Below are 26244 nucleotides of genomic sequence, written 5' to 3' on the forward strand. Positions count from 1 at the left end.
TCAGATCAACTTTGTATTGATTTGCAGTCACCCATTCCTCTAAGGGGACAAGTGGACCCATATTATGCCAGCAAAATGCCCCCCCACAGCATAACAGAGCCACCAAATCCCCTCACTGTAGCAGTCAAGCATTCAGACCTGGACCAGCTTCAGTATCACTCGTCTGTATATTTATACGTCAATAACCCGGTCTTGTCTTTGCAGCACAGTCTGATTTATCAATCAATCAGTGGAAGACTATTGACATCTAGTGGTGATTTCTCTGAACTGTGCTTCTGTTATGTCTGGAGACAACAGGCTGTTCTAGTTTTATGTTCATACTGTTTGTAAAAGAATATGAAACACAACAAAATATTCAACACACATTTGTAAGTAATTGACACTTGCCCCTTTTTAATTCACAGTATTGCTGCTGGTGGTCATTTATTAACAATATCAACACTGCTGCCAGAGGCAGGCTCACAGCTGCCATTCAGAATACAAGAATCATACTTGATACATCTCTGTAAGTCAAAACCAACAGCTTTATATTGCTGAATGTATGTACATATATAATAAAGAGGGACACGTTGGAAGACTAAATTTCATTCTTTTGCACACAATGACTGTGGACAGACCGTTGGCATCTGTAAACCAAGATGTGAAAAGTAAAAAGCAGTAACATGCAAATCTGAGATGAAACACAATCACAGCGTAGTTCAACTGCAACATAGAACAACTGTAGTGTCTTTCATGACATGTACAGGCAGAGACAGGAAGCCTGTTCCCATTGTGGTAGAACCTGCACCTGTCTGAGCTGCAGGGGAACAAAATGACCAAAACCTCCACATGAGAAAAGACTCCACCTTAAAGTCCCTACATGACAGTTACAAAGACTACATATGCAGTTGCCTCATTAAGGTGAATGCCCACTAGCGGTATGTGTGTAACTAAGAGCAGGTTCACACCAAGCTGGCCGAATTTGAAAACCATTTCTGGTCTCCAGAATGGACATTTAAAGAGGCAAGAGCTTGGAGTATTGGTAGATGTGTGCAAAAAAGCAAAAACAAACTGAGGGAAGGAGAAAAGTCTGAAATCGTGGCAGCATAAACCAAACGTACTACATTAACAAAGTGGTAGACATTGCAACCCCAGAGATGAACACAGAGATAGATAGCAGTCTCAACAATCTTTATGTAGTGATCCTCACACATGGGGATTTATGGCAGGGCCAAGACAACGATGCCTAACCTGGTATAAGGCGCATACATCCTGGAGCCTATGGCTAATAAACAAAGAAAATAATTTTTCCTTCAACCTTCAAGGACACCAGGATGAAGTGTAAAACCTTTCATGGCCTCCCCTGATGAAATATCTTAACATAAACTTTTGAATCCCTAAAAACAGCTCATGGCTTTGCATCTTAATCCCTGCCACGTGTCATCATTACAACTTTAATATCTCCAATAGAAGGCCGACTGAAGATGAAGGGCTACCCCGCTCTTTGTTAGATGCCTTACTTGTAAGTGTTTTAAAAATCTACCTCTAGCAGCTTTCAACAATTATCCCACATGCATAAATCAACATTATATAATTCCATTAGTACACTATAAAACTGGCTCACTCATACAAAGTACTGTACTGGTGAACGCATTAATAAACAAAAAGAAAAACCATCCAAATGTTGAAACAGCTAAACACCATGCAAGCCTCAGCAGAGGTAATGTGACACTTTAATTTTAAAAAAAGAAATCAAAAGACTGAGCAAATCAAATGAGCTTTAAAAATGATTTCTCCGATTAATTGCCTGTTCCAGATACATATGACTATAGTTCTAACAGCTTTGCGTAATTCAGTTTAACACTGCAATATGAAGGCAAGTGCTTTAAAAAAAAAAAAAAAAAGGGACTTAGAAATCTTAAGAAGTTAATAAAAGGCAGACGAGATAGATGTACTGGCAACTCAGTCTCCTCCGCAATGAAGTAAGCATTTGCAGGCTTCCATGTTCGTAACAGCATATTTACGTAGAGGCATTGAGAAGCTTTGCAAAAATTGTGCACCTGTCATGACGAGATGATCAGTCTTCTCCCTCCCCTCAGCAGCAAAGCACTAGAACGTTTGTTCAGTTAACATTTTTTTTTATTAAAAAGTATCCAGGTCATGTTTGGTGGCGAGGAAGGGTTTCGCTTCCCCTCACAACAAATAAAAAATAAAAAAATAAAACTTAATAGGCTAGATCCTGGCCTTAAGTTCAGGGTCCTCTTCATCATCCCAACTCTCTCAGGCATCAGAGAACTTCTGCCATGAACTTTCATTGTGCCTGAAATAAAGATGTTGAAACAAAGCACAGGCTTTGTGTGAAAACCACTAAAGGGAACTGGACTTACTACAGCACACGAAACAGGAAGTGTTTTCTAGCCCACAATGAAACCGTTTTTGTTTCTATACCAACCTGTCCTTGCTGGGGAGTGGCTGGCTGACCGGAGGCCTGTCCTGTCTGTCCGTAGTACGCAGCCTGCTGTCTGTAGTACTCTGCCCAGGCTGCGCTGTAGTCCGGCTGGCCTCCTGATGCGGGTGCTGCTCCCCCTGCTGCTCCTGGAGCTGCAGCTGCTGTCCCCGGAGCGGAGCCACCTGCTTGAGCTGGGGGGGGGGGCGACAAGAGAGACATGGCCCAGCTCACCACAAAGATGTCTTTAGGAAGCAGAACTAAAACTGACAAGCTGTACCTCAACCTGTTGCTGCATGTCATTTATTCAGTTTTTTCTTTACACAAAATATTTTTTTCTTTTCTGTGCAAAACATCAACCTCCCTTCATTGTGCAAATTATACAAATCAGTTTGTGGCTGGAAAGATTGAGACACTAGGGATGCTGAATCATTTCCCTAAATAAAACATCAGAAATTACAAAAATGGTTTTGATATTTTTTCTGTCTTTCATCAAGTACTATGAGATTTTTGGCTTTTAACTAACAACTATTTTCATTATTAATGGAGATAATTAATTTTTTAGTAATTGTTTTGTCTATGAAATCACAGGCTCCCAAAGGGACAATGGTTAAGTGCTAATTTAGTCCAACAACACTCAAAAAGTCTAAAGATATTCAATTTACAATGCTATGAAATAGAGAAAAAGCTAATCCTTACAATGATGTTGTATGTTTTTAGGTTTTACTTTATAAATTATACTTTATGAATAACTAAAAGCAAACCACCTATCATTAAAGTTGTCATGGATTTTTCTGTTGATCCGACTGATTAAAGCTAATCAATTCAGCACTAAGATAAAAATGTGCTCGGGAAAGCTGTAGACAGCCTCACCCATCTTCTTGTAGTACTCCTCCCAGGCCTTGGTGTAGTCTGGCTGGCCCCCCGGTGTCTGTGCGGGCTGGGTCTGGTCGCCTGCAGTTTGGGCACCTCCACCTGGGTTTGAGGGGTACTGGGCTGGCACAGCCCCCGACGGCTGCTGGTAGTACTGAGCATAGTAGGCCGCCCACGCTGCGTTGGGGTCATTGGCTGCTGCCTTGCCTAGAAAAGATGCAGGGTGGAGGGGGTGAGGTCCTCATAGGGTGAGGGTGAGCCCCTGCTACTGGCCTGGAGACCGGGCTTGGAGACCAGGGGGGGAAACAGAGACACGGTTAGCCAGAGATGCTTATGGTAAAGACAGTGCATCTCATCACAAAATTTCCACCAGAACTCCTGATGACCATCCCAGATTTAGAAAAAAAAATGTCATCACTCATTTGACGTGACTGTGATACAGTAAAACATATAGATTGTAGTTAAGTAGTATTGATGTGTATATAAAGAGGGCCGACATGCTGAAATGAGCTGAAATAAACATGATTCAACATCATTAACCCCTGAAAACCAGCAGAGGCAGTGAAGTCAAAGGTGACTCACTGGGATCGTGGGGTGCCTGCGGCTGCCACTGCTGGTAGGTGTTACTCCAACCCTGAGGAGTGTACTGATGAGGACCTGGAGGACCACCACTGTGGAGAAAAATGTTATAGTGTCAAACCCCTCTCAGTATTATCACCCTGACATGATGAGAAATAAGATCTTAAATGTTCTTCAGGTCTGCTTATATGTTCGTAAATGAAGTAAAGTGACAAAGACAGCTCTTGCAGTACTTTCTGTGTAGTTGCTCACTGTTTGTAGCTACTCACTGTGGTGGCCCAGGGGCCCCAGGTGGCCCAGGGTTGTATGGGTTGGGGTTGTAGGGACCCATTGGACCAGCAGGACCTGGTCCACCTGGCCCTGGGCCCACAGGACAAAGAGGACCCTGGAACACACAAAATAATTAAAATTTAGCGGTATTTGTAAAATAATCTCATTCAGCATAGAAGAAATTTAACAAAGTTAAGAAAACCAACTGAGATATGATCATTTTTGTTCTAGCTGCTGCTTATCAGTTTGCCTTCATGTTCAGTAACTAAAACCAAAAATACCTCAATCTTCTCTTCAATCAGCTGCTTGGCGTGGTCAATCTGCTGCGGTGAGCCACGAATGATAAACAGCTTGAAGTTGGGGTCTCCGTTGGGGGGCGGCTGCCGTGAGATTTCCACAAAGGCTCCTGTCTGCTGGTTGATGGACTTGACGTTCTCTCCTCCCCGACCAATCACAAGCCCACATTTGTGGGCAGGAATAGAGAATGTCATTTCCCCTCCGGGGGGCCCCCAACCACCTTGTCCCCCACCTCGGCCCCTGTTGCCTGCAGGTATTCCTGGAGGACCTGGGGGGCCCTGTGGATGATGGAGAGAGCCTGATGACTTTAGCATATTTCTATATAGTAAGTGTGTCTCAAAGAAATATTTATATTGAATAAAAAGGGTTTTATGACTTAAGTGGAGGATATTGCATTTTTTAAGAGTTTAGATCCACTGATGCAAACATTATGCAGCTCTAAAGCAAAAAATAAATAAACTACCTCAAGCCTGCTGCTATACATTTATTATTAGCCACAACTGATTAAGATGATACTTTACTACATTTTAGGGAATGTGTGTATTAGATTATGAGTGGCTAAAAGCATGCTTCGGAGTGTGACAGTTCATTCGTGTGTGTGTGTGAGAGTGATCCATACCCCCTGTCCCTCCTCCCTGACCCTAATGCTCTGCAGCAGGTCGTTTATGATCTGTGCTGCATGTTCGCAGCGGTCAGGGGGTCCGCTGATGTGGGCAATCTTATCTGGACCAGTCCCATCATCTGAGAGAAAGATTTAAATTGCATTAAGGAATGTTTTTGATATTAACACTGATTACTGAATGAAAGGTTCACTTGTAGTGCTGAGCCCACTGAGAATCAACACCAACTCTGTAGCTCTTGCAAACAAGTTGGTTTTTTTTTTTACGGATAACAAGGTCATTGCTCTGGTGTCTGGTTTATGAGCTCTGACCAACCTTCACAACAAAAGATGTTGAGGGTATGAAAGACGGACAATGAGGCCCCATCTTCAATCAGGATCAAGTGTTATTTAAGATTATTTTTTAAATTGGTTCACTGTGTCAATTAGTGGCATCAAACATCAAATTTGCAAGTTGTCTTGACACTTATGAGAACCTGCATGTAAAGGCAATGCAAGATGTTGCATCAAAATATGTGAAATATCTGTAAATGCAACTAGTATAAAGTCATGAGAGGGTTCTACCTTGTTTGAACTGTATCCGAACTCCTGCATCATTCTGGATTTTCTTGATCATCTCTCCGTTGCGCCCAATGACCACACCGACCGAGTGTCGTGGTACCGCGATCTGATTGGAAAACAGATGGTTCCAGATGTTTGCTCTACTTTTTATGTGTTTGGATTTGGTTCAAAGTCCCCTGATCCCATTCTTAATCTTTCTCCCAAACACAAACTTACATCCATGCCTCCTCCCATGCGAGAGCCGTAGTCATTTCTTTCACTATAACCCCCATGGTCTCTCTCCCTCAAAATCTCCTGCACCATTTCCTGGGCTTTCTGAAAGGAAAGACACAATGATTACAGTAGATGGCAACACAGCACCACACATTTTTTAACTGGATGAGCTGATTTTATTTTTGTACCTGGACTTTGTATGGATCTCCAATAATACGCAGTGGCTTGTCAACGTTGGGTCCCTGAGAGGCATCCTGGATCAGGATCATCTTCACCCCTGCTCGCTCCTGCAATATCACACAATTAAATATTACGGTTAGGTACCACTGGAGAAAAAAAAAAACAACATTTTATGAAACTTTTTCACATATAAAACAGTAAAGATACTACATTGCAAAATTTCCAGTCTGTAAAAACAGCTCAATCAATCGGAGGGTTAGTGCATTTCAAAGTGCTTTTTCAGTAAAACTGTCCCACCTATCTCTGGAAACAAGCCGTCAAGATAGTTATAGTTTATAAAGTGACAGATACCTGTAGCTGTTTGATAGTCTCTCCTCCTTTGCCAATGACAAGTCCTGCCTTGCCAGCTGGAATCATCATCTCATGAACCGCGCCGTTCTGCCCGTTGGTGGACTCATGATAAGAAGATGGGGGTGTACCCCTCCCTCGTGACACTATCTCATCCAAAAGCATCTTGGCTTTCCTAGTCGGGGAAGAGCTGACCAGTTACTCAATATCCATTTTATATGAAATCATGTCAACATGTGCATTCACAGCTAATATAATGGCAAAGGACACTGACCTAATATTACGTCATGTAGTACTTATGAAATTAAGCAATAAGTCATTACAGATCTAGAAATGGCATAATTGAATGGGGCTTCCAACAAAGTGAATTATATGTTTTTTGATTAGGCAACAAACATTTTTAATAGTTTTGGTATTTGACACAGTTCAACCTGCTTCATCATTAGTGACCATTTCTGATGCTTTCACATAAAATAACAATGAGCCTGTTTGCATTAAGTCTGAAACTTACTGTATGGACTCGGGTGAACCTGTGAGAGAGACGCTTCTATCTGGAAGGCCTCCGCTGTCTGGACACAGACAGAGTACATATGTAACGCACCTCAACAGCAAAAGGAAAATAACATTGCTAACTATAATTTTAAAAATAACAGACAGTACCTGGAGCTATCTGCACCTTGCAACCTGACTCCTGTTGTATCTTATTGATCTGTTCACCTCCGCGGCCAATAACTGCAGACAAAGACAGAAAAAGTTGTGCGTTGCTGGTGGGTCACATTTGCAGCAGTGGCATTTATGTGTGTCTTTTATCACAGAAAAGGATCACTGTGGCATCAATATGTGCTAAAAAAAGATTTGGTCTGCACTCACTGAGTCCCACCATGCTGTCTGGAACACTGTACTCCTCTGTGGAAGAGGCGGGCCTGGCATCACCAGCAAGCAAGGATGACAAAAAGGCAGCAACATGTCACACAACTTTCTAATTGCGTATTTGCTACAAAAGACCCTATACTTCTACACAACACACAATCAAGTGAAAAATCTCACCTTTGATGTGCAAGAGCAGCTAGCTGTGCGCCAATAGCTGAGATGGGACAGCAACAGAAAGAAAGAGAGAGTGAGAAAACAGAGCAAGGCAGAGGATTTGGATTACTGATGGACTGTGAGATGAGAATGTGACACAGAGCACAGGAAGCGTGGACAGGCAAGGGTAAAAGGGCAAACTACTGAAACAGGAATACTGTACAACTGGAAAGGTCAACTGTGGGTTATAAACATCCCTCAGCAGGAAGTAAACAGACCATAACATAATGGGATGAAACTCACACAACGCTGTGGCTGAATCCAAGTCACTCTGTGCAGCCAGCTTCTTGCTCTCCGGCTCATCTGTCAGGTGAGCAAATGAAAGTGAGGAGGACTGCATGTGCCAAAATCAAGTATGCATTTAAACAGTGTAGTAATCTCTACCTGCATCCTCCAGCTGTCGTTTCTGTGGAGTGAACGGAAAGCCATCTGATGCATTGTTGTTGTTGTTCATGGGAGGACCAGCATCGCCCCCGATCTTGGCTGCAATCTGTAACACACAAGTAGAAGTCATCATGACAATTAAACTATAAAATCCCTGACCATACTACTCTGCCAGTGAAATGTGTGCGCAAATTAACATATTCATAAGCTAAACAATGAATAGAGCTCCGTCTTGATGGCCCAAGAGATCCACTATTATACTGTGGATACCATGATGCCAGACTGGATACAGTAGCTACTACACTACCTTGATGCACTGGTGCCTTATCTTAAATGTTTTATTTTCCGGGCCTTAAGGCTGCGCTTTGCTACCATGTGTGTATTTCATGTCACTTTTAAATCACCCAAAACAATATGTTTAAACATCTTCTGCAAGTGCTAATAGTCACACATTTAATGTCATTCCTTCATTAACTTAGAGGTGGCCAGTGAATTTAAATAATAATATTAATAGAGCCAATTTGTTGTTTTATTGTTGTTTACACTGTGGGTTTTGCGGTCGTCAATGGTTTGTAACGTATATATTAGCCAACAAGGAGAGACATGACATGTCAGCGTAACTAGCTTAATTGTGCATTTGTTGAAAACCGTTAACTCGGTAAAACAGGTGAATCCAAAATATTTAGCCCCGTGTTATGTGTCAGACTGTGCCAACGATGCTAGCCCTCAAGCTAACTAGTTAGCTAGCCCTTCCTCCAGACATGCTCCTGTCACATCTCACCTGCCGGGCCCGCTGCACCGCGTCCGCAAATGCATCTTTCTTGACGCCTCCTGCTCCGTTCCCGAGAGTTGCCTGTCCGCCGAGAGGGGCCCCGGAGCCGGGTGGAGGTACCGCGTTGTACTCAGACATGTTGACCCGAGCACAGAGCAGAAAACCGGGATAAAAGCTGCGCGAGAGAGGGGGGCAAAGTCAAGAAACTGACAGGATAAGGAAAGCGCTGGAGACACGACGGCGGCCGGGAAGGTTCATTCGCGTCCCAGTTTAGCTCCTTGAAATAATAACAAAAACACTTGCCACTGGCGAAACATGATACATTCAAATAGTATTTGCTTTGATTATTGCTGTTTGAATTTATCACACCAGACAATGTATTTTTAACTTTAATAGGGAAAATTAATTTAAGTCCCCCTCCACTCAAAAATATGTTTTCTTCCTGTTCTTACAGTTGAATGTTTGAGCTTCACTGTGCAGAATGAAATATGTGCAGAGTTTGACACTAGGAGGCGTGTTTAATAATAAGTGAGCCTCACCAATATATTTATGAGAGATCCTCTCTGCACAACTCCATCACTGGTGAAATAACAGAATACCCCAGACAGTGTAAATACAGTCTCTTGATATTTATGAAGTATTCAGTTAAGAGAACATGTTATGTTATTATTAGTCATTGCATTAGTCAATACTGCATTTCAATTTGTGATACTCATACAACATTACTGGAACTAATCATGTTGGCATTTTCATAATTATTTTCCATATCCTTTATATGACTAAAATGTGTTCTATACAGTTATGATTGTTAGGTTAACATTATTGTAAGACTATGATCACTACCTTTTCAGTATTCAGTACGCTTTTCAAGCCTGTAAAGTGTAAACCTGAACATTTGTTTGCTTCGTTGATCTCTGTGTTTATGTAAGTCATTACCACTGCTCAGTTGTTTTCTTCCTTAACATGTCAATTATTAATGTACAGATTATAACAGTTTATAATGACAGTAGAAGAAACCATAAACAATATTTATGCTTGCTAAAACACCAGAAAACTATCTGCCATCAAAAACTACTCCCAGTAGATATGGAGCCATCCAGTCCAGTCCAGTGGCTTTTTCCTGTTGGCATTTTTGCAAGCGTTTCATTTCCATCACTGTCACCAGTCAGTTTTTGTTCCACTATGTTTCTTTTTGTTTTGGTGCTACATTTGTTGTGCTTAACAACAGTGTCTGCGTTGGGTTCCCACAATGTCTGTGGAGACCCTAGGATGGTGAACGATGTCTAACATGATTTTGTCTTTTTCTGAGAACTGTGTCATTGGTTGATGACTGTCATCTGGCAGAGGTCTCACATCCAACCTCTCCACATAACTGGCTGAGGCACTCATGCTGCCAACCCCCAAGGTAACTTCAGAGCTCCCAACTCCAGCAGTCAGCCATTCAGACACCCTAGCACGTGCTTTTTGACTCCAAAATGTGCTTCCATCCTCTGAGGGAGCACCTCCGCTCACTGAAAAAAAGAGAAAAGTTGAATGGTGTAATTCATAATAGCAATGCATATATCTGAGTATAATAATATATAATATCAAACTCACTGGTTGGAATGAAGGCTTCATCAATGCTAGCCGTCATCCTCACAGGTGGTGGCATTGGTTCCTCGGGATCTTGTGCTACAGCTTTCAGCATATGGTCTATCAGCTCCTGCTCCCTCCTGTTCCACTCCTCTTCTGTCAGCATAGCTTGTCTTGCTTGCCTTGATAGCACTGGTATCCGTTGTTTCCCAACTTGTCTTCAGTGGTAAAGTAGTGGCCCTTGTTTCGTGTTACCATGTCAATAATTTTCTGGAACAGCTTTATGACCAAAAAACCATCTCCAAAACGATTGCAGTTGAGAACATGGTATCTGTTCTGACACTTTTCCACAAGCCACTGGAGGGCCTTGCCTTCTCTGGCAATGTGCTCCTCAATGGATCTGTCTGTGAGCCAGTCTCCCCAAGTGAACAGCACCATACAGTGTCTCCAGACTCTCTCACCGAATGGCGTCAAAAGATCTACTACTGCTTTATGGTCTTTCTCTGTAAATGCCTTGGAAAGGGGAATAACCGAGAGAAATGTATGAGGGCCCGGAGCACACATGGAGATACTGCATAGAACTTCACCTCTGAGCCAGTCAGGTGTCATCGTGTTGGTAAACCAGCCTGGTGCCTCAACGACTGTGATATCTACTCCACCGATTTCGCTGTTGGTGCTTTGCAGACATTGCGCTTCATCTCTGATCTTGGAATTCCTACACAGAGGTAACAAAGCAAAACAAAAATTATATCTATGTTCATGCTTATAATCATAGCAGACTTAACAAATCAAAGCTTGTTCCCAGAAACCCTGTTCCCATATTATTTTCAGCTTTCTGTTTCAGTTTAGGCCATATATTGGGTTACCTTCTTCATCCAAGCAGCGTCAAACAGCTCTTCAAAAAGGATTCTGTTTCCTGCCATACTCTTCCCTGACTCTTTCTTGCCAACAAATACAACCTTCATATCAGTGAGTGACTGCATCTCTCCTGGAAAAAAAAACAAGATTTCTTACTAAACCAATGTTTTTGGAGACATGTTTTGATCATGAAACAATAATAATAACTGAAGGAATTATACATGGTAATTTCTTGATTACCTCTAAACAACTCTCTTAGTACTCTTGATTGTCTTTGAGTCGTCCGCCTAATAATTTCAGCCATCTTGGCTCCAGCCTCTTTCCTTGCCTCCATCTGTTCTGCAGGGCCCAGGCCGACTTCATAATGAGGATCTTTGTTTCCTGCCCACATCTCTTCAATCTTCTCCAGGAGCTCAGTCACCTGCTTCTCATCACTGTGGTTCATGTTGTCAAAGACGTGATACCTGTTCCCACACTTCTCCACTAGCCACTGCAGACCTTCCTCACTCTCTATACGCTCTTCCACAGTCTTCACTCCCAGCCAGTCACCTCTAGTGAACAGAACAATTGTGTGCACTACAACAGCACTATCAACAGAATAGCGATTACCACTGTTTTCTGCAACCATTGCCTCTATTTTATTGAAAAGCACTATTACTTGAGGACTATTCCATCTGTTACTGATATCGAGAACATGTGTTCGGTTTCCACACTGTTTAAGAATCCATTGAAGTGCTGGCCACATACTGATTTCATCTTCTAAACCTTTATCAGTACATGGAGCATCTACACTAAACAGCACCATGGTGTGATTTAACACCCCTTTGTGGAAAAGTTGCAGGTGCTCTTCTAGTGAGGATTTGAAGATCCAAGGAAATACTAAACCAACAGGAATGACTAGAAGAAAAGCATGAGGCCCTGGGGGGCACAAATGGACACTGTTCTCGATTTCTATCTCATCCAGCTCTGGGGTATTTTGTAGTGGATAGCGCCACCACCAGCCTGGAGTATCAACCACAATGACATGTCTGCCATGTACCTCCTGCTGCCTCACAACACTCTCAGCAGTTCTTCTGTTGGTCTCAAAAACTCTTTTACCCAGTATGATGTTGCCAATCACACTCTTATCACTGGCTTTGCCTAATTCTCTTCCACCTATCAACACAATCCTCAGCTCTGGACAGTTGTGACTTTTCCCTGTAAGAGAGACGTAGTGCATTATATAAAATGAGTAAGGTGTCTTTCCTATAAAATCAACTGATTGACTGGTCTGCATATCATCATGAGAAGAATAGACCAGTAATTTAATCACATGTGCCTTTATAGGCACACAACATCATCCATATCAATTACAAATATATTCATAAAAACAATAATGTCAATACAACTTCATATCCAATAATACAAAGAAGGACATCTATTGTTAGCAAATGCTGCTGTGATTAACTCTTAAATGCCAATTTGAAGCCTCCCAAATCTTAATCTTCTCCTGAGACTTACAGCAACATATGAACGTGGTTAAACCAGAGAGAAAAAGATCAGTGAAACCAGCTGTTGGAGGATTTTATCCTGTAAATTTGAAATCAGATCAGATGAAAGGAAATAGTGAACATACATTTGTTTAGTTGTTTGCATGATTTAAAAGCCTAACCAGGGATGTGGGCTGCCAATTAGCTTTAGATAGATATACAGTAGAGTATTACGGAGGAGAAGGAGAACACTTACCAGAGCAGGAAACAGCACATACATTAGGCATAGTTTTCAATGACGCTGTTGACTTTTCTGTTTCCATTGGGTAACTATATTGATAAAAAGAAAGAAACTGACGTAACAGTCCAAATCAACAACAATCTGTAGCAACACAAGGGAACAGTCTGTACTTTGAGAACTCGGTCTGAAATGAGAGCTAGATTGAAGAACAGAAAGGGCAACTTTTACTGTACTTCCACATATCTATTGCTGAAGGGAAATTTAATCAAAAAAACACAGCCTTTAGTCATGGTGTGTGTGTGTGTCTCTGAGATCATACTTGTTACTCTGGAGTTTTTAAAGTGATGCTTGGAGATAATAAATGAATATGCATAAGATGAATTACACATACAGCACTATAAAATCATTGCAATCTCTTATTTGACAGGAATTTTAAAAAAAACACAAACTCCACAGGACATCTAAGTTCTGTGGGGTCCTTGAGAATTTTGCAGGTCTTCCTGATGTACACACATTGAAAAATGGAGACATCTTTTGGATAGTACAAAAAGTTAGGCCTATTAGACTCTTTCACTGCCAGGTTAATGTGTTGCTTTGGTGGTGCATGGTTTGGTTAAACTGTTGCTTCATATTTCCACACATCAGTAAACATCAGAGATGGTTATTTGATGCTTATTATTGTGGCTGCTGATACTGACTACTATTGGTGGTGAGCATGTGGAGGAATCATCATAAATAATCTGGCAGTTCAATGAAATGCTCTTCATTGAATTTAATATGAAAGTGTAGATTGGTGCCAATTCTATGTGAAACAATATTACTTAGGACAGTTCAATATATATGTATTGCTTTCTTTGCAATTTATTTACATTTATCTTCAAATAATACCTCTGTTGTAAAACTCACAAGTTAAATATATAATGACAAAGTATTTGATGTTTGTGATCACTGGTAAAATCTGTGATAATTTCATGTTGAATTGGTGCAAGGATATTGTATAAACTTGTACATAGATTCTATTTCACCCATAGTACATTAAAAAGGATAGGTCTTTCAGAAAACAATTTATGTTAGAAATGTAATGAAAAGAAAGGGACTCTAATACATACTCGGAACCGTACTGTTTTCTATCCACTGTGGGAAGAAATCTTAAAGACTATGGAGGAGGGACTGGGCTTTCCTATTCCTAGGACACCCAAACTATGTCTCCCAAACCATAAAACAGAATTTAAAGGCATTAATAAAAGGCTGTTTCAAGTGTTAAGTCTGGGTATAATTACAACAGTGAGACTTATCCTGAGTCACTGGAAAAGCCCTAAAGGTCCCACTTTCATTGAATGGATTAATTTGTTAACTAAATCAGTGTGCTATGATGTTATCCAGAAGATTAGACATATGACACAAAAAGAGATGAAATTTTTTCTTTCTCTCTTTTTAAAAAAAAAAAAAAAAAAAACTGCGTTGTGTTAAGAATTATTTCAAGAACTGTGTATTTATTTACGTTTTTATATGTTTAAAATATAAATAAACTTGGGTAAAAAATGTTGAATCAGCGCAGCCAGCAGAGGTAGCTGTCACTTTTTCCTCTCTATTAAATAAGTGAACCCCTACAAGCCATCTTTGTTATGGGCGGAAAACGTCAAGCGATGACGAAATGGCATCCTTTCATGTGATTGGTGGAATTTTGCAACGCAAAAGGTCACGTATATTTGGCGCTCTTCATTCACGACCAGCCTGGCGCGTTTTTGAAAGAGCAACACACGTCAAGAATAATGTATCCTGGATTAAAACTCGCAACAATTCGGAAAATGCGAGTTTAACGTTTTTCATTTTGCGTTCATATATCCGTGGCTGACATGTGGGAAATGTTTCGACCACTTTTGGGACCAGCGAGGAGCGGAGTTACTTTGAGAGTAGCATCGAGCGAAGTCTGCTAGCTTGTTGTTTTACAGCGGACTTTGTATGTCTGCTGGCAACAAACAGCTGTCCTCCTCACACAATGAACATTGCATCTGTTGTTCATTCACACAGACGGGAGCGTGAATAAGAAACGCCAAGAAGACAGTCTCTGAAGTTACAGCATTATCGGTGAGTGTTTTCCTGACCTTTGTTTTGTGGTTGCCCGTCTGTCATTTGGCACAAAAACTGGTAGTGCTAACTTACTGGGCGCCATGTCGGGAATGATAACAATGTTCATGTTACTTGCTATCCCTATGAGAATTTAAAATTACGTCTATATGATTCATAAATACAGCCTTCTACTGTATACTATCTAGAAGAAATACAGCCTTCTATATTAGCAGTTTTCCAATACTGACTCTGCTTCACCAGAACACACAACCTCCCGTATAGCATAGTATTAATGCTGTTTTACAGTACTCTGTATAATGTTTACAGTGTAAACAGTGTCAGCAAATTACTGAAGGGTTTTGAGAATTGTGCAATAAACATTTAGAGATATTGCTGTGTTATGGAAAACAAAATGTGTTTACATATCAGCTATAAGTCATCTTGAAGTGATTATTTGCAGGTTGTTGGGTTGCAAACTAACACTTGGTCATTCAGCTGGTTTCTCCATCATCCAAATGTTATTTTTATGGCAATTTCACCTTTACTGAATAATTCTGGGAAAGATGAAGAGAGAAAGATGATGAAGCTCCCTCACTGGAGATGATCCAGGGATTTCCATGTTTGACAGGACATATGACCAAGATTACTAAAACACCAGGGAAGCCAGTCAACACTTCATCTGAGCTGCTGTTCTCTTCAGAGACCTACAGCTCTTTTAGACCTTAAAGTGTATATCCATGTTTTTTATTGTATTATTTTTTACTTTAGGTCTCTTCAAATTATGGCTGGTGTTGTGGCTATGGCATCTGTCATTGAGGACTTTGACACCCAGGTATTTTAATGACACAGTTTTGGGTTATATATAGTGTTCAGTAGCTGTTACATTTCTAATTCTTAGCCATTCTCATATTTGATTAACTGTGACACTCCCTTTACAGCCTTGCAAGAAGTCTCGCAAAGATGGTGGCAGTCCTGTTGTCAAGACAATCACAAACTATTTCTCTCCGGTGCCCAAGCCCGTGGAGAAACCTTTCTCTCCTCCTCGCTCCAACAACATCAGGGACTACTTTAGCCAAAAGTCTCTGTCTTCTAAAGTAAAGACCAGCTCACCAGAACAGTCTAAAGAGAACTGTCAGAAGTCCCAGTCTGCAGAAAAACACACCAGCCCAGAGGCCATAGTGAAACAGCCATCTCAGAAAAGGAGAAGAAAGGTCACCAAAGCTGCAAGGAAGCTTGTTGAGGCTGAAACCTTTAGTTTCGCTGAGGAGACAAGCTGTGTGATTGTAGAAGAATCACATGAAAGCAGAGACTGTGCAGCAGAACCAGCCAGCAGCTGTGGTATTCTTGGCAGCGATACAGCAGCTCTGCTGGCCCAGCTTAGTGCTGAGGCCTCTATCACTGCTGTAACATCAGAGATGAAGGCAACCAAGACTGTCAGTGTTGAACAAGATGAACATCATGATGATGGTTCCAAATGTGGTAACCATGGCAAACATGAACCAGAACTGAAGAGTATTGCCTTATCTCCAGTTGTACCTTCAAATGACAAAGCTAAATTGGTCAAAACTGCTGCACGAAATACTAGGAAGAGTCAGCAACAGGAGGCAAAGTATTCAGAACCAGAGGAGAAAGAGGAAGAAAAGTCCTTCTGTGATGTTAGCATGGAGGTTAATGTGGATGAGGCCTCTCAGTTAAACAACAGCACAGTGACTATCTCCTTTGAAGAGTTTGTGCGGAGTCAGAGCCAAGAAGACATAGAAGATGAACAGGGTAAAGGAGATGAAAGTAAAATCACAACAGAGGCTGAGGAAATGGACACTGAGCAGTTGGACATCCCAAAAGCGGAAGAAAATGTGGGTTCTGGGGAGCCTCCTCTTCAGGTCTCGCCCCGAACCGTCACCATCCAGGCTGAAGTGCATGTAGTCTCACCCAAACAGGAAGCAGTCAAGCCTGTGGGAAAGGTAGCCTCTATCTTCAACAGGAGAAGAGGAGCGATGAGCCCTGCAGATGTAGCGTCGCCCCCTCACACAGAGGCTGGACACCAACTTCCACCTACCTCTTTGACTGTCAAACGGAAATCCAATGTGGTTTTGCAAGAGGAAGATCTAGAGCTGGCTGTGCTTGAGAGTGAGTCTACACCAAAGTGCAGTGAGGCAGAGAAGAAGCAGTTCATGGCTGCCTTCAAACAGCCCAGCCTGGATGGGTCCAAAACCAAGCCTGGTAAGAGTCAGGCTAAGCAGAGGCAACCTGAAGAGAAGACTGTGGATGCTGCAGAAAAAGTTGCTGAAGAGGACACTGTAATTCCATCCCCTGTTGAGCAAGTCTCTGCTGCCCCTCAGGAAAAGAAGGTAGCTAAAAAGAAACCAGGAAGAAAAGGCGGAAAGAAGGGTGAAGCAGAAAAGGAAGCAGTCACCACCTCACCTGCTGTTGGACCTGCTGCTCCTCCCGCAGAAGAAATGGTGGCCACCAACGCTGAAGTTGATGATAAAAGAGAGGAGCCTCTGATCACCTCAACTCCCTCCATCCCAGCTGTGAGGAGGTCTAGAAGAGAGGCTGTTGTCAGGCAAACCCCTAAGGCCACACCAACAACTCCTATTAGGAACACCAAGAAACAAGACAAGTTAAAGGATGCTGCTGCTTCACCTCAGGACACCCCTGTAAAGATGTCCACCCCAAAGACATGCAAGTCCAAACATGGAGTCTTTGTAGCAGAGATGGTGTGCCCACCTGACAAAAAAGAAAGTCCAATCAGGTAACACATGCATTAAATTATGATTTAATTCTTTCATGCATTCTATAAAATGCATGTATATGTATGTGTGTGTTAAGGGTCATTTTAATGTTTCATGTTTTTTTTCATGTTCTAATTAAATGTTCTGTTTTTCATAAGGATTAAATTTACTAGAGTCCATCAAAATGTTAAAGTGTCCAAGAATGGAAGTGGCATAAACTCTCCTTTGGCTACTAAAGTAAGTATAAGATTTTTTACAAAGTGTGGAAGTTGCTAAAGAAAAATCATCATTAATCATATTCATAACTATGGTCTGAGGATGAGGAAATACTCCATCTTTTTCAGACATCAAATGACTCTAAAAAAAGGAAGCAGGCAAAGAAGTTGGTGGAGAAAGCCATTGCGATTCAGAAGAGTAAGATAACTGCTGTTGAGCAGAAGAGCACCTTAAGGCGTTCGTCACGAACTGAGGCTTCCATCACGAAGAGTTACTGTGAAGATGAGGTACAGTTGCAGACCAACTACACAGATGAATCTCTAATTCTTTTGCAGTTTCAAAGGGATGGTTTGAACATATTGTAACATGCAATATGTATTGTTTGACACTTTTTACCTATTGTTTGGTCTAACTGGTGACAACTGATGTGAAAACCCAGTGAGAAGCAAGTGTACTCAGTCCATCCTTGAGTGCCTGACACATGTTCACTCACTTGTTACCACTTAGAATTGGTAGTAAAAAAAATTGACAAAATAAGTGCAGATCAAAATTTATGATGTCCTTTAAAAGCCTACAAAAGTAATATGTTCACAAAATGAACCAGTTCAGAGATTGTTTGGGAATTTGCTCTTGTTAGGTTATTGCAATTGATCAAATTTGGACATAAATATTGGGGATCTGGACTTGGCTTAATAAAGTGTTCATACACAAAAGTTAAGACAAAACCCTAATTTTTGTACACATTTTTATTGTTTGTGAGTTTAACTAAGAAGTTCATTATATGATTTGTTTTGTCAGGATTCTGTCATCTGCCTGGAGGAGGACCAGACCGCAACTCCTCAGACGGTACCAGAAAAGGGTAAAACCCAGAAGCATTTACGCAGTCTAAATGATGTGCTAGGCAAAGCTGCACCTGTTGGCAAAGAGACCAAGGCGCCTCCAGGTAGTCTTTCCCACTCTAAATCACCATTTACTGTTCAGCATTTTGTTGTAATCTCTAGAAAGCTCATCCAATGTTGCTATATTTTCCATCTGACAGTCTCCAAAGTGGCATCGCTCAGCCAAGAGAAGACTGCTCGGAGGGTGTCAGCGGTGGTGTCGATCTTTGATGAGAGCAGCCGCGAGGGCTCTGAAAACTCCCAGGATGATGAGCAGTTCAGGGCACGCAGAGAGTTCTTGAAGAGCGGCCTGCCAGAGTCCTTCAGGAAGCAGATAGCCAAGACCGCTGCCACTAAGGAGGCATACACCCTCTCCTGTTCCTCCTTCCAACCAGTTATACACATGAGGCAATCACCAAATGGTATGCTGTTCCTTCATAGAAATAGACTTGGTGTCATTGTCATTTGATAAGGTTAAAATAATTGTTTTTTTTAATTATACAGATTAATCTAGAGGGTTAAGGGCCCAGTAAAAATTGTGTTTGTTGTGCATTGACAGATTGCCCTCTATGGAGTCTGCCATGGCCTGAGTCTTCATTACTGTGTCATTTGAAAGAGCTTTGGAGCCAAGCGTCCAACCTACCTCTATCTGTTAGTGGCTCCTTCTGTTTGAAGACGGAACCATCCCCAAGAGCCTTTTGTGAAAGGGTATGTTGAAATGACTAATGATCTGATTGTCTTTGCACTTGTAACCAAAATGTTCATGGTCAACCCCAGACCAATACTGATTGACGTGGTCGACTTTTCAGAAGGCATTGTCCAGTTGATAGCTGCTGCCTGTCTTATGTTTTTATTTATATTTATCCAAATTCTGCTTAAATAAGGAGCTACAGTGGAGTTTAACCGCACACAGTGTTTGATGACAGTATTTTTCCTTTTTCAAGGGTTCTGGCTGGAGGCCTGAGATCTCTGAAAGTGTTCGTCAGCTTTTAATGGAGGACATCAGCGCCTCCAACTCTCCCTTCCCTCTTCAGATGTTCATGACTCGCTTCTTGAAGAGACGCACTGATCACCAGCAACACTGCACAGCCTCGGGTTAGTCTGACAAGCAGTTATTGCACTCATACACTGAAACTAAAGTAGATGTATTGCATAGCAAAGCTTCAATTTGTAGTTTTATTCTAGGTTCTGATGAAGATCTTATTCCCTTCATTTTGATTGTATACAATATTTAACATCCATATTTTATTTATTTCAAATGAATGCAGCCAAAGTAAAGATCACGTTTTTGCATAAAATTACAATTATCCTAAACAACCACCATATGTTTCTGACTTGAACCAGAGGCTGCAACCAGAGTCACAAGCACCCCATTGTCAGCTGAACCAGTAGGAGGGAAGAGGAAGAGGATGGATGATGACGGAGTAATGACAGTAAAAGTGGCTAAGAAGCAGCGGGCCGACTGTTCAGAAGAGAATATCTCCATGTCTGAGCTAGAGCCAACGAAAAGGGGAGGCCGTACAAGACGAGGCAGGAGACCCAAGCTAGAGGAGGAAGAAAAAGAGAAGGCTAAGCCCTCACTCAAAACTGCTCCCAACCCGTCTGAAGACGACTCTGTAGTTGTGCTGGATGACTTGCTTTTGGAAGAGGACACTATGATAAAAGGTGAGGTTAAAAATTGTGTGACCAGGTGCTTAACTCATTAATGCAAGTTTGCAATCAATATATATATTAGAGTATCTAAGTAAGTGAAAGCATTTAAATTTCTTAGAAAAGACAGACACACTACTGGACCAACTTATATTACACTCGCTGATGATTGCAGTGACTGTTTTTACTCATGTTTTTATACCAATCGTTCAATATTTGCCTTTGTCGCCAACATGTCTTTATCAAAACACTGTGCATTGGCTCTGCTATTACAGTGTGGTAAGAGCTCAGTGTTAAGTACTAAAAATAGAGCTGCTGTTGTTGACTTCGCCACAACAACAACAATTACCTCAAAAGCCACCTATCAGAGGAAAACAGACGTTTCATGCAAGATCCTCCAAGGTGCTCTCATTGTTTACATGTTTGCTGAATACCCATCCAGTTACTGTCTGTAAATGTCATCGACTGTTATGAGTTTTATCACATATTAGATTAGTCTATAGATATCTAATCTTATCCATAGATAAGATTAGATAAGCATCACTTTATCCCCTGAAACTCAGTCTGCAGTTTCTTCCACAGATGTAGTGAAGGAGGAGTTGTTGTGGACGGACAAATATCAGCCCCAGCACCCCAGTGACATCATAGGCAACACCGCCTCAGTAAGGAGGCTGCACAGGTGAGGAGACAAAACTGTTTAATTTCACTGCATCTGTATAAAAACAGTAGCCACTGTATTTGCTTATACTGTATTTCATATAGCGTATTAGCGTTTCAAGTATTCCTTTTTTTATATAGTTGGCTGAGGGAGTGGAAACTCCGTGCAGACCGAGAAGAGAGAAATAAGCAGAAAGATAAGAAACAAGAGGAAGGCAGCAATGGTGAGATATTAAAAAATGCTTCTTTTCTTTTCATTTGACGAGATTGTATCTACTTCTGTTGGGTTGATGCACATTTGTTCTGACTGTGGCTCTTTTTGTTCAGACTCTGACTGGGACTGTGAAGAAGGGGATTCTCAGGATGGAGAGGACATGTTGTGTAATACAGTGCTTATCACAGGACCCACTGGAGTAGGAAAGACTGCTGCAGTCTATGCTTGTGCCCAGGAGCTTGGCTTCAAGGTACAACAGCCTTTCAAAGCAATTCATTTGTCAAATGGAGAGCTGCATTACTGTGACACTTGTGTACAATTTGGATTTCCTAACTTCCCTTTGGTCTCCCAAGGTATTTGAGGTGAATGCTTCATCTCAGCGGAGTGGCCGTCTAATTCTATCCCAGCTGAAGGAAGCCACTCAGTCACACCAGGTGGACAGTCAGGGGGTCAACGCCCACAAACCCACCTACTTCAACAGCTACAGCGCTGGCACCATCAGGCACGGATCCTCTCCCAGTATGTACAGAGCAGTCTGAAATTGATAGCACTGCTTCTGATGAGTGCTATAATTTTTTCTGATGATGCAGATTTTGAGATGTTGGAAACTGATTCTTCTCAATATCTTGCAGGGAAGGTTAACTCTCCTCGCAGGGTGGTTTCCTCTCCCAGGAAAAATCCCCAGTCGCCAAGAGGTGCCAAAAGAAGCGGCCTGGCTCCCACCTCTTTAGCTAACTTCTTCAAAATGGGCCGACCCGCCAACAAGGAGCCACCAAACACTAAGAAGAATGAACAAAAGGGTAAATACATTTCCACTTTGTCAGTTTTATTTATATTATGATGTAACCTTGCAGTTTTTATTAGGACCTTAACAGCAACTAATGGATTTTCACTTTTCCTCATCTCTTCATATAGCTGCTTCCAACAAAATCATGAAAGCAAATGAAGGTAACAATAAGCATAAAGATGCCACTGTAAAATCACCAGCATGTGCCACACCTAAGGAGAAGAATAATGAAGAACAGAGCAAGAAGACAGCTACCTCGCTCATCCTGTTTGAAGAAGTGGATGTTATTTTTGACGATGACTCAGGGTTTCTAGCTGCCATAAAGACATTCATGACCACTACCAAGAGGCCAGTCATCCTCACTACCAGCGGTCAGTAGGAGAAAAGTCAAATGCACTGCCTTACAGTCTAGCCGTTTTTTGACTGTATTCATTTATGCAGTGTGTCTGGTCTTTGAGTTTAAATCACATCTTGCATGTTTTGCAGATCCTACTTTCAGCACCATGTTTGATGGCAACTTTGAAGAGATCCATTTCAAAACGCCCTCAGTGGTGAGTGAAGGATTTAAAAACATTGGGCCTTAGTTTCACTGATAGTATTTACTGACTGAATGCCTTGTTTAATGTGGCTTAATCTTGTGATGCTACTCAAGTGAGAGATCAGTTATCAAAAGTGAGATATGCGCATTATGACTTCAGTAGAGGTTTCAGTTGTCCATCTCTCCCTGCTACAGTCGAATGCGAGCAGCTACCTGCGCCTGCTGTGTCTAGCTGAGGACATGAGGACAGATGTATCAGATGTCGACTCTCTGCTCAGACTCAATGGCTGTGACATCAGGCAGAGCTTACTGCAGCTGCAGTACTGGACTCGCAGTGCAGGGGGGCGCCACATAACCAGGCCATTGGCACACACTGGCAAAAATGGTAAGAAGATGAGTTGTAGAAATATATGGAAAAGGTTGATTAATAATTTCATCCATAATCTTTATACTACTGCTACTATACTATACTATACTACTTTATAATTACCTGCTATTTTATGTATTGATGCCAGTATTTAACATTTTTTGTAGATGTCAGTTACAAATAAGTATTTTCCCCTCATTTGCATTAAAAGATGAACTAAAACCAGAGACTCATGGAGAGGCAGCAGGCAACACGTCTGTGTGTGCAGTGACTGACCCGTCCACTCTACCTCCCTGTGACACTGGCTGCACTGAGAGCATGCTGGGCCTGCTGAATACTGAACCTGAGAGAGACATCTGGGAGCTGCTCAGGGTAACGTAAACTGTTCATTTACCAAATGCACTGGTAAAAGTCAGAGCACATATGTGAGGTCTCAATTGATGTCACCATACAATTGTTGGTGATTCAGAGTACCTGCTTTAAGATAACGACCTGTTATGTGTTGCATCAACAGAGCCAGAGTCTGGTGGAGGAGGCAGCATGCTGGGAAATGCTGAAGGAGAGCAGTCGACGAGAAGTGAACCTGCTCTATTCCAACATGGAAGCCCTCTTACCTTTACCCCTCACACAGATGACTACTTCCACCCACAGACCTGAGCAATGTGTTTCTGTATCACAAGACCATTCTTCTGTCGATGCAAAAGAGGTGCCGTCCACCAGTCTGCAGTCTGACACGCTGCCATCCCACGCCAGGTTATTGCACACGGCAGAGTCAGCTGAATGCTCAGATGATGGCAGTCCAGTCAAAGTGTCCCACGGAATGAGGAAGAACAAGAAGAGGCACCGCCTACCTGACCAGGATGGACTGCAGTCTGACTCAGACTCAGAGGAGAGTTTTCAATCACTCTACAAGCCGCAGGGTGCCCCTGAAGCAAAGGAGGAAATCAAAGAGAGTTTAGTTTCAGAGAAGGTGAAAAGGAAGCCACTGACTCCTGAGGAACGGGTAAAAAGTCTCCCAGTCTCTCAGGGTCTAGAATCAATAGCTGACTTTTTAGACAACATATCCTTCATGGATGCCTCCTTGCTTCACCCAGAAGGGGGGGACATTCACAGAAGAATGTTACCAGTCTCTGCAGTGGTGAAAGACGGGATGACAGATGAGGCAAGGTTTGATATTGACAGAGGGAGCTGGGTGAGGGGAGAGCGCAACTTGGACATCCAGGCTGCTGTGGAGGCTCTGAGCTTCCACAAGTGTCGGGTTTCGGTGGCGGAGGCCTGGGACAAAGCTCAACAACTAGAAGGGGAGCTGGGAAAGGAGGCCGCCGCTGAACTCAGCCTCCCTGTGGTGCATCATAAAGAAGGTTACAGCTTCACTCAGGACAGCCCCTGTCAACCACAGTGAGTCCTGCTAGTATTTCTTCACATTATGCATCATTTTCAACTTTTGTACAATATAAATTTGCTTTACTGTGACCTAGTTTGGAAGCATGCTGTTGGTTACAGAATGAACTTTTAACTCTGACCAGTTTCACCAGTTAAATCAGTTCATAGAAATGTAATGTTTACTGATATGTTCCAGGCTGGTGCAGCGGAGGAGAGAAGTTATGGAGAGTCTGATGTTCAGAGGAGTGTTTGGTACTCTGGGCAACAGATCAGCAGCTGCTCTGGACTACTTGCCAGCCCTGCGAACTATCTGCAGGTCAGAGCAGCTCAAGGAGCAGGGCAAGCTCAAACGAAGGTGAGCATGGAAACTATATATATATATACTGTATATATATTGTTTTTCAGTTGGCCAGCGGCAGCAGGTCTTGGTTTTCATTGTGGGCAGGATGTGGTTGAACGCCTGCTTTAACAGACATGATATATATTGGTTTGATTGTGCCTACTGACAGGCTGCAAGTAAATGTGTAAAAGTGTAAACTGAATTGTAAACATATGCAAGACAAAATGCATGCATGCAAAAAATTGCTGCCAAGTCTCTGAGCTGTTATTTTTTTCTTCCTCCAGGTTCCTGCACTACCTAGATGCGAACCATCTGGGTCTTGAAAAGAGCACTCTACAACACCTCGCTGAAGACTTCCCCTAAATCGCAGAGAAGACAAGACGTGTTATCATGATCATAAAGAGGCTTTAAACAAATATTGCCTTTTGAGTGGTCATACTTTTAAGGCCCTTGAGTTTAGGCTGTCACGTTTACAGTATGTGTTGCGGCATCAGGACAGACAGTCTGGCAACGATATAAATCAGTGTTGCCTGTTGTCTGTTTGTGACTCTGACCTCGGCATGAGATGAGGTGGTTAGCTGGTCAGTAGATGGTCAGATGTGTGTGTGTGTGTGTGAAGTTTCCATGTGTACAAGATGGAAATGACTTCTGACCTGAAGGGCACACAACTAAATAACCTCACATCCCACATGGGCCTTTTGTCTAATCAGCACATCTTTTGGTGCTTGCAAAGAATGCACTAAATATTAATACTTATCTGATTTTTTTTTTGTAATATTAAGCTGTGCTGGAGTGTGTGTTTTTTGTACAGTAGTGTTTTATACTTTGTAGCCTCATTTATCAATTTGCTTTGCATTTTGCAAAGTGTTTTTATCAAGTAGAAATTGCTTTTGAATACCGAGTGTCACTAATGATTTGTAAGAGTTTGACATGTAAAATAGAATTTGTAAAGGCTGTGTGTAAATTGTCATTCTCCACACAAAGTACTGTTGATGCATTCAGGATCTCGTTCATTTTCATAAAATGCAGGCAGCTTTTGACAAAGTTCTGCTGTATTTGTCAGCCCTAAAAGTCACCTTCACATTCATGGCAGTGATTTTAATGTTTCTGTTGTTTTTCAACCTTAAATATGTACACATTCACAATGGAGATTTGTTGTGACCAAATAAAGGTTTATCACAACTAAAAACAAATTGTTCTCAGCAGTTATATGTTTTATTCTACAGTAAAATAGTCTATGCTGTCGTAACTACAGTGTGATTGATATCGTGGGGGAAGGCAGGACATGAAGTGATGGTTTGCTTAGCGCTCAAAACGCTTCTACACCTGCACAGCGGGTAAACCGGTTTCGGGTGAATTTGCTTTTTGCCTCCGTGAATGCTTCATCAGCATTTATAATTGGAAGAAGCGCAGTCTGCGTGGAGCTATATTGTTAAAAGAGACAACCGCCGCTGACAAAAGGACAACCTGTTTGCGACAGTGCAGCAGGACTGGATTGAGAGGAGGGAGTTTATGCTGTTGTGACATCCCTGAGTTACCCGCCGAGTCAAGTTCCAGTTTTCAAATGGACATTTTGTCAGTTGCGTTGCTCCACGTGTGACACTATGTGATCACCATGCTGAGTTTTAACAGCGGGATTTATCAGCGAGCGAAAAGAGAGCCTTTGTA

At 41.9% G+C, this 26244-nt stretch overlaps 2 protein-coding genes and 1 pseudogene across 4 annotated transcripts; 1 reads left to right on the top strand and 2 right to left on the bottom strand.

Annotated features, from left to right (window-relative positions):
* Positions 1–373: 373 nt before the first annotated feature.
* LOC121884644 (far upstream element-binding protein 2-like) lies at positions 374–8845 on the bottom strand. Of its 3 annotated transcripts, XM_042393565.1 has the most exons (18): positions 8614–8845; positions 7833–7938; positions 7692–7751; positions 7413–7449; positions 7236–7288; positions 7026–7097; positions 6877–6934; positions 6369–6540; positions 6026–6124; positions 5841–5939; positions 5628–5730; positions 5064–5185; positions 4429–4722; positions 4147–4262; positions 3881–3969; positions 3299–3505; positions 2432–2619; positions 374–2299 (listed from the first exon to the last, which is right to left on the bottom strand). In XM_042393565.1, the coding sequence occupies exons 1-18, from the start codon at positions 8740–8742 to the stop codon at positions 2291–2293; spliced, it is 2013 nt and encodes a 670-aa protein (XP_042249499.1). In that variant the 5' UTR covers positions 8743–8845; the 3' UTR covers positions 374–2290. The 3 variants fall into 3 exon arrangements, with proteins under 3 accessions (XP_042249499.1, XP_042249501.1, XP_042249500.1); XM_042393567.1 differs by lacking the exons at positions 374–2299; positions 2432–2619 and having other exon boundaries at positions 3413–3583; XM_042393566.1 differs by lacking the exons at positions 374–2299; positions 2432–2619 and having other exon boundaries at positions 3413–3592.
* Positions 8846–9043: 198 nt separating this feature from the next.
* On the bottom strand, positions 9044–15574 carry LOC121883711 (annotated as a pseudogene).
* On the top strand, positions 14445–26221 carry atad5a (ATPase family AAA domain containing 5a). Its single transcript, XM_042392147.1, has 22 exons — positions 14445–14832; positions 15583–15646; positions 15753–17566; positions 17705–17783; positions 17891–18049; positions 18561–18705; positions 18802–19062; positions 19200–19348; positions 19585–19735; positions 19985–20305; positions 20873–20969; positions 21089–21171; positions 21275–21411; positions 21515–21680; positions 21794–21961; positions 22077–22319; positions 22435–22499; positions 22682–22871; positions 23065–23225; positions 23368–24251; positions 24433–24591; positions 24861–26221. Exons 2-22 carry the CDS (start codon positions 15596–15598, stop codon positions 24937–24939), a joined length of 5562 nt encoding a protein of 1853 aa, XP_042248081.1. The 5' UTR covers positions 14445–14832; positions 15583–15595; the 3' UTR covers positions 24940–26221.
* The last annotated feature ends 23 nt before the right edge of the window (positions 26222–26244 follow it).

This window comes from Thunnus maccoyii, chromosome 18 (assembly GCF_910596095.1).
Source record: "Thunnus maccoyii chromosome 18, fThuMac1.1, whole genome shotgun sequence".
NCBI lineage: Eukaryota > Metazoa > Chordata > Actinopteri > Scombriformes > Scombridae > Thunnus > Thunnus maccoyii.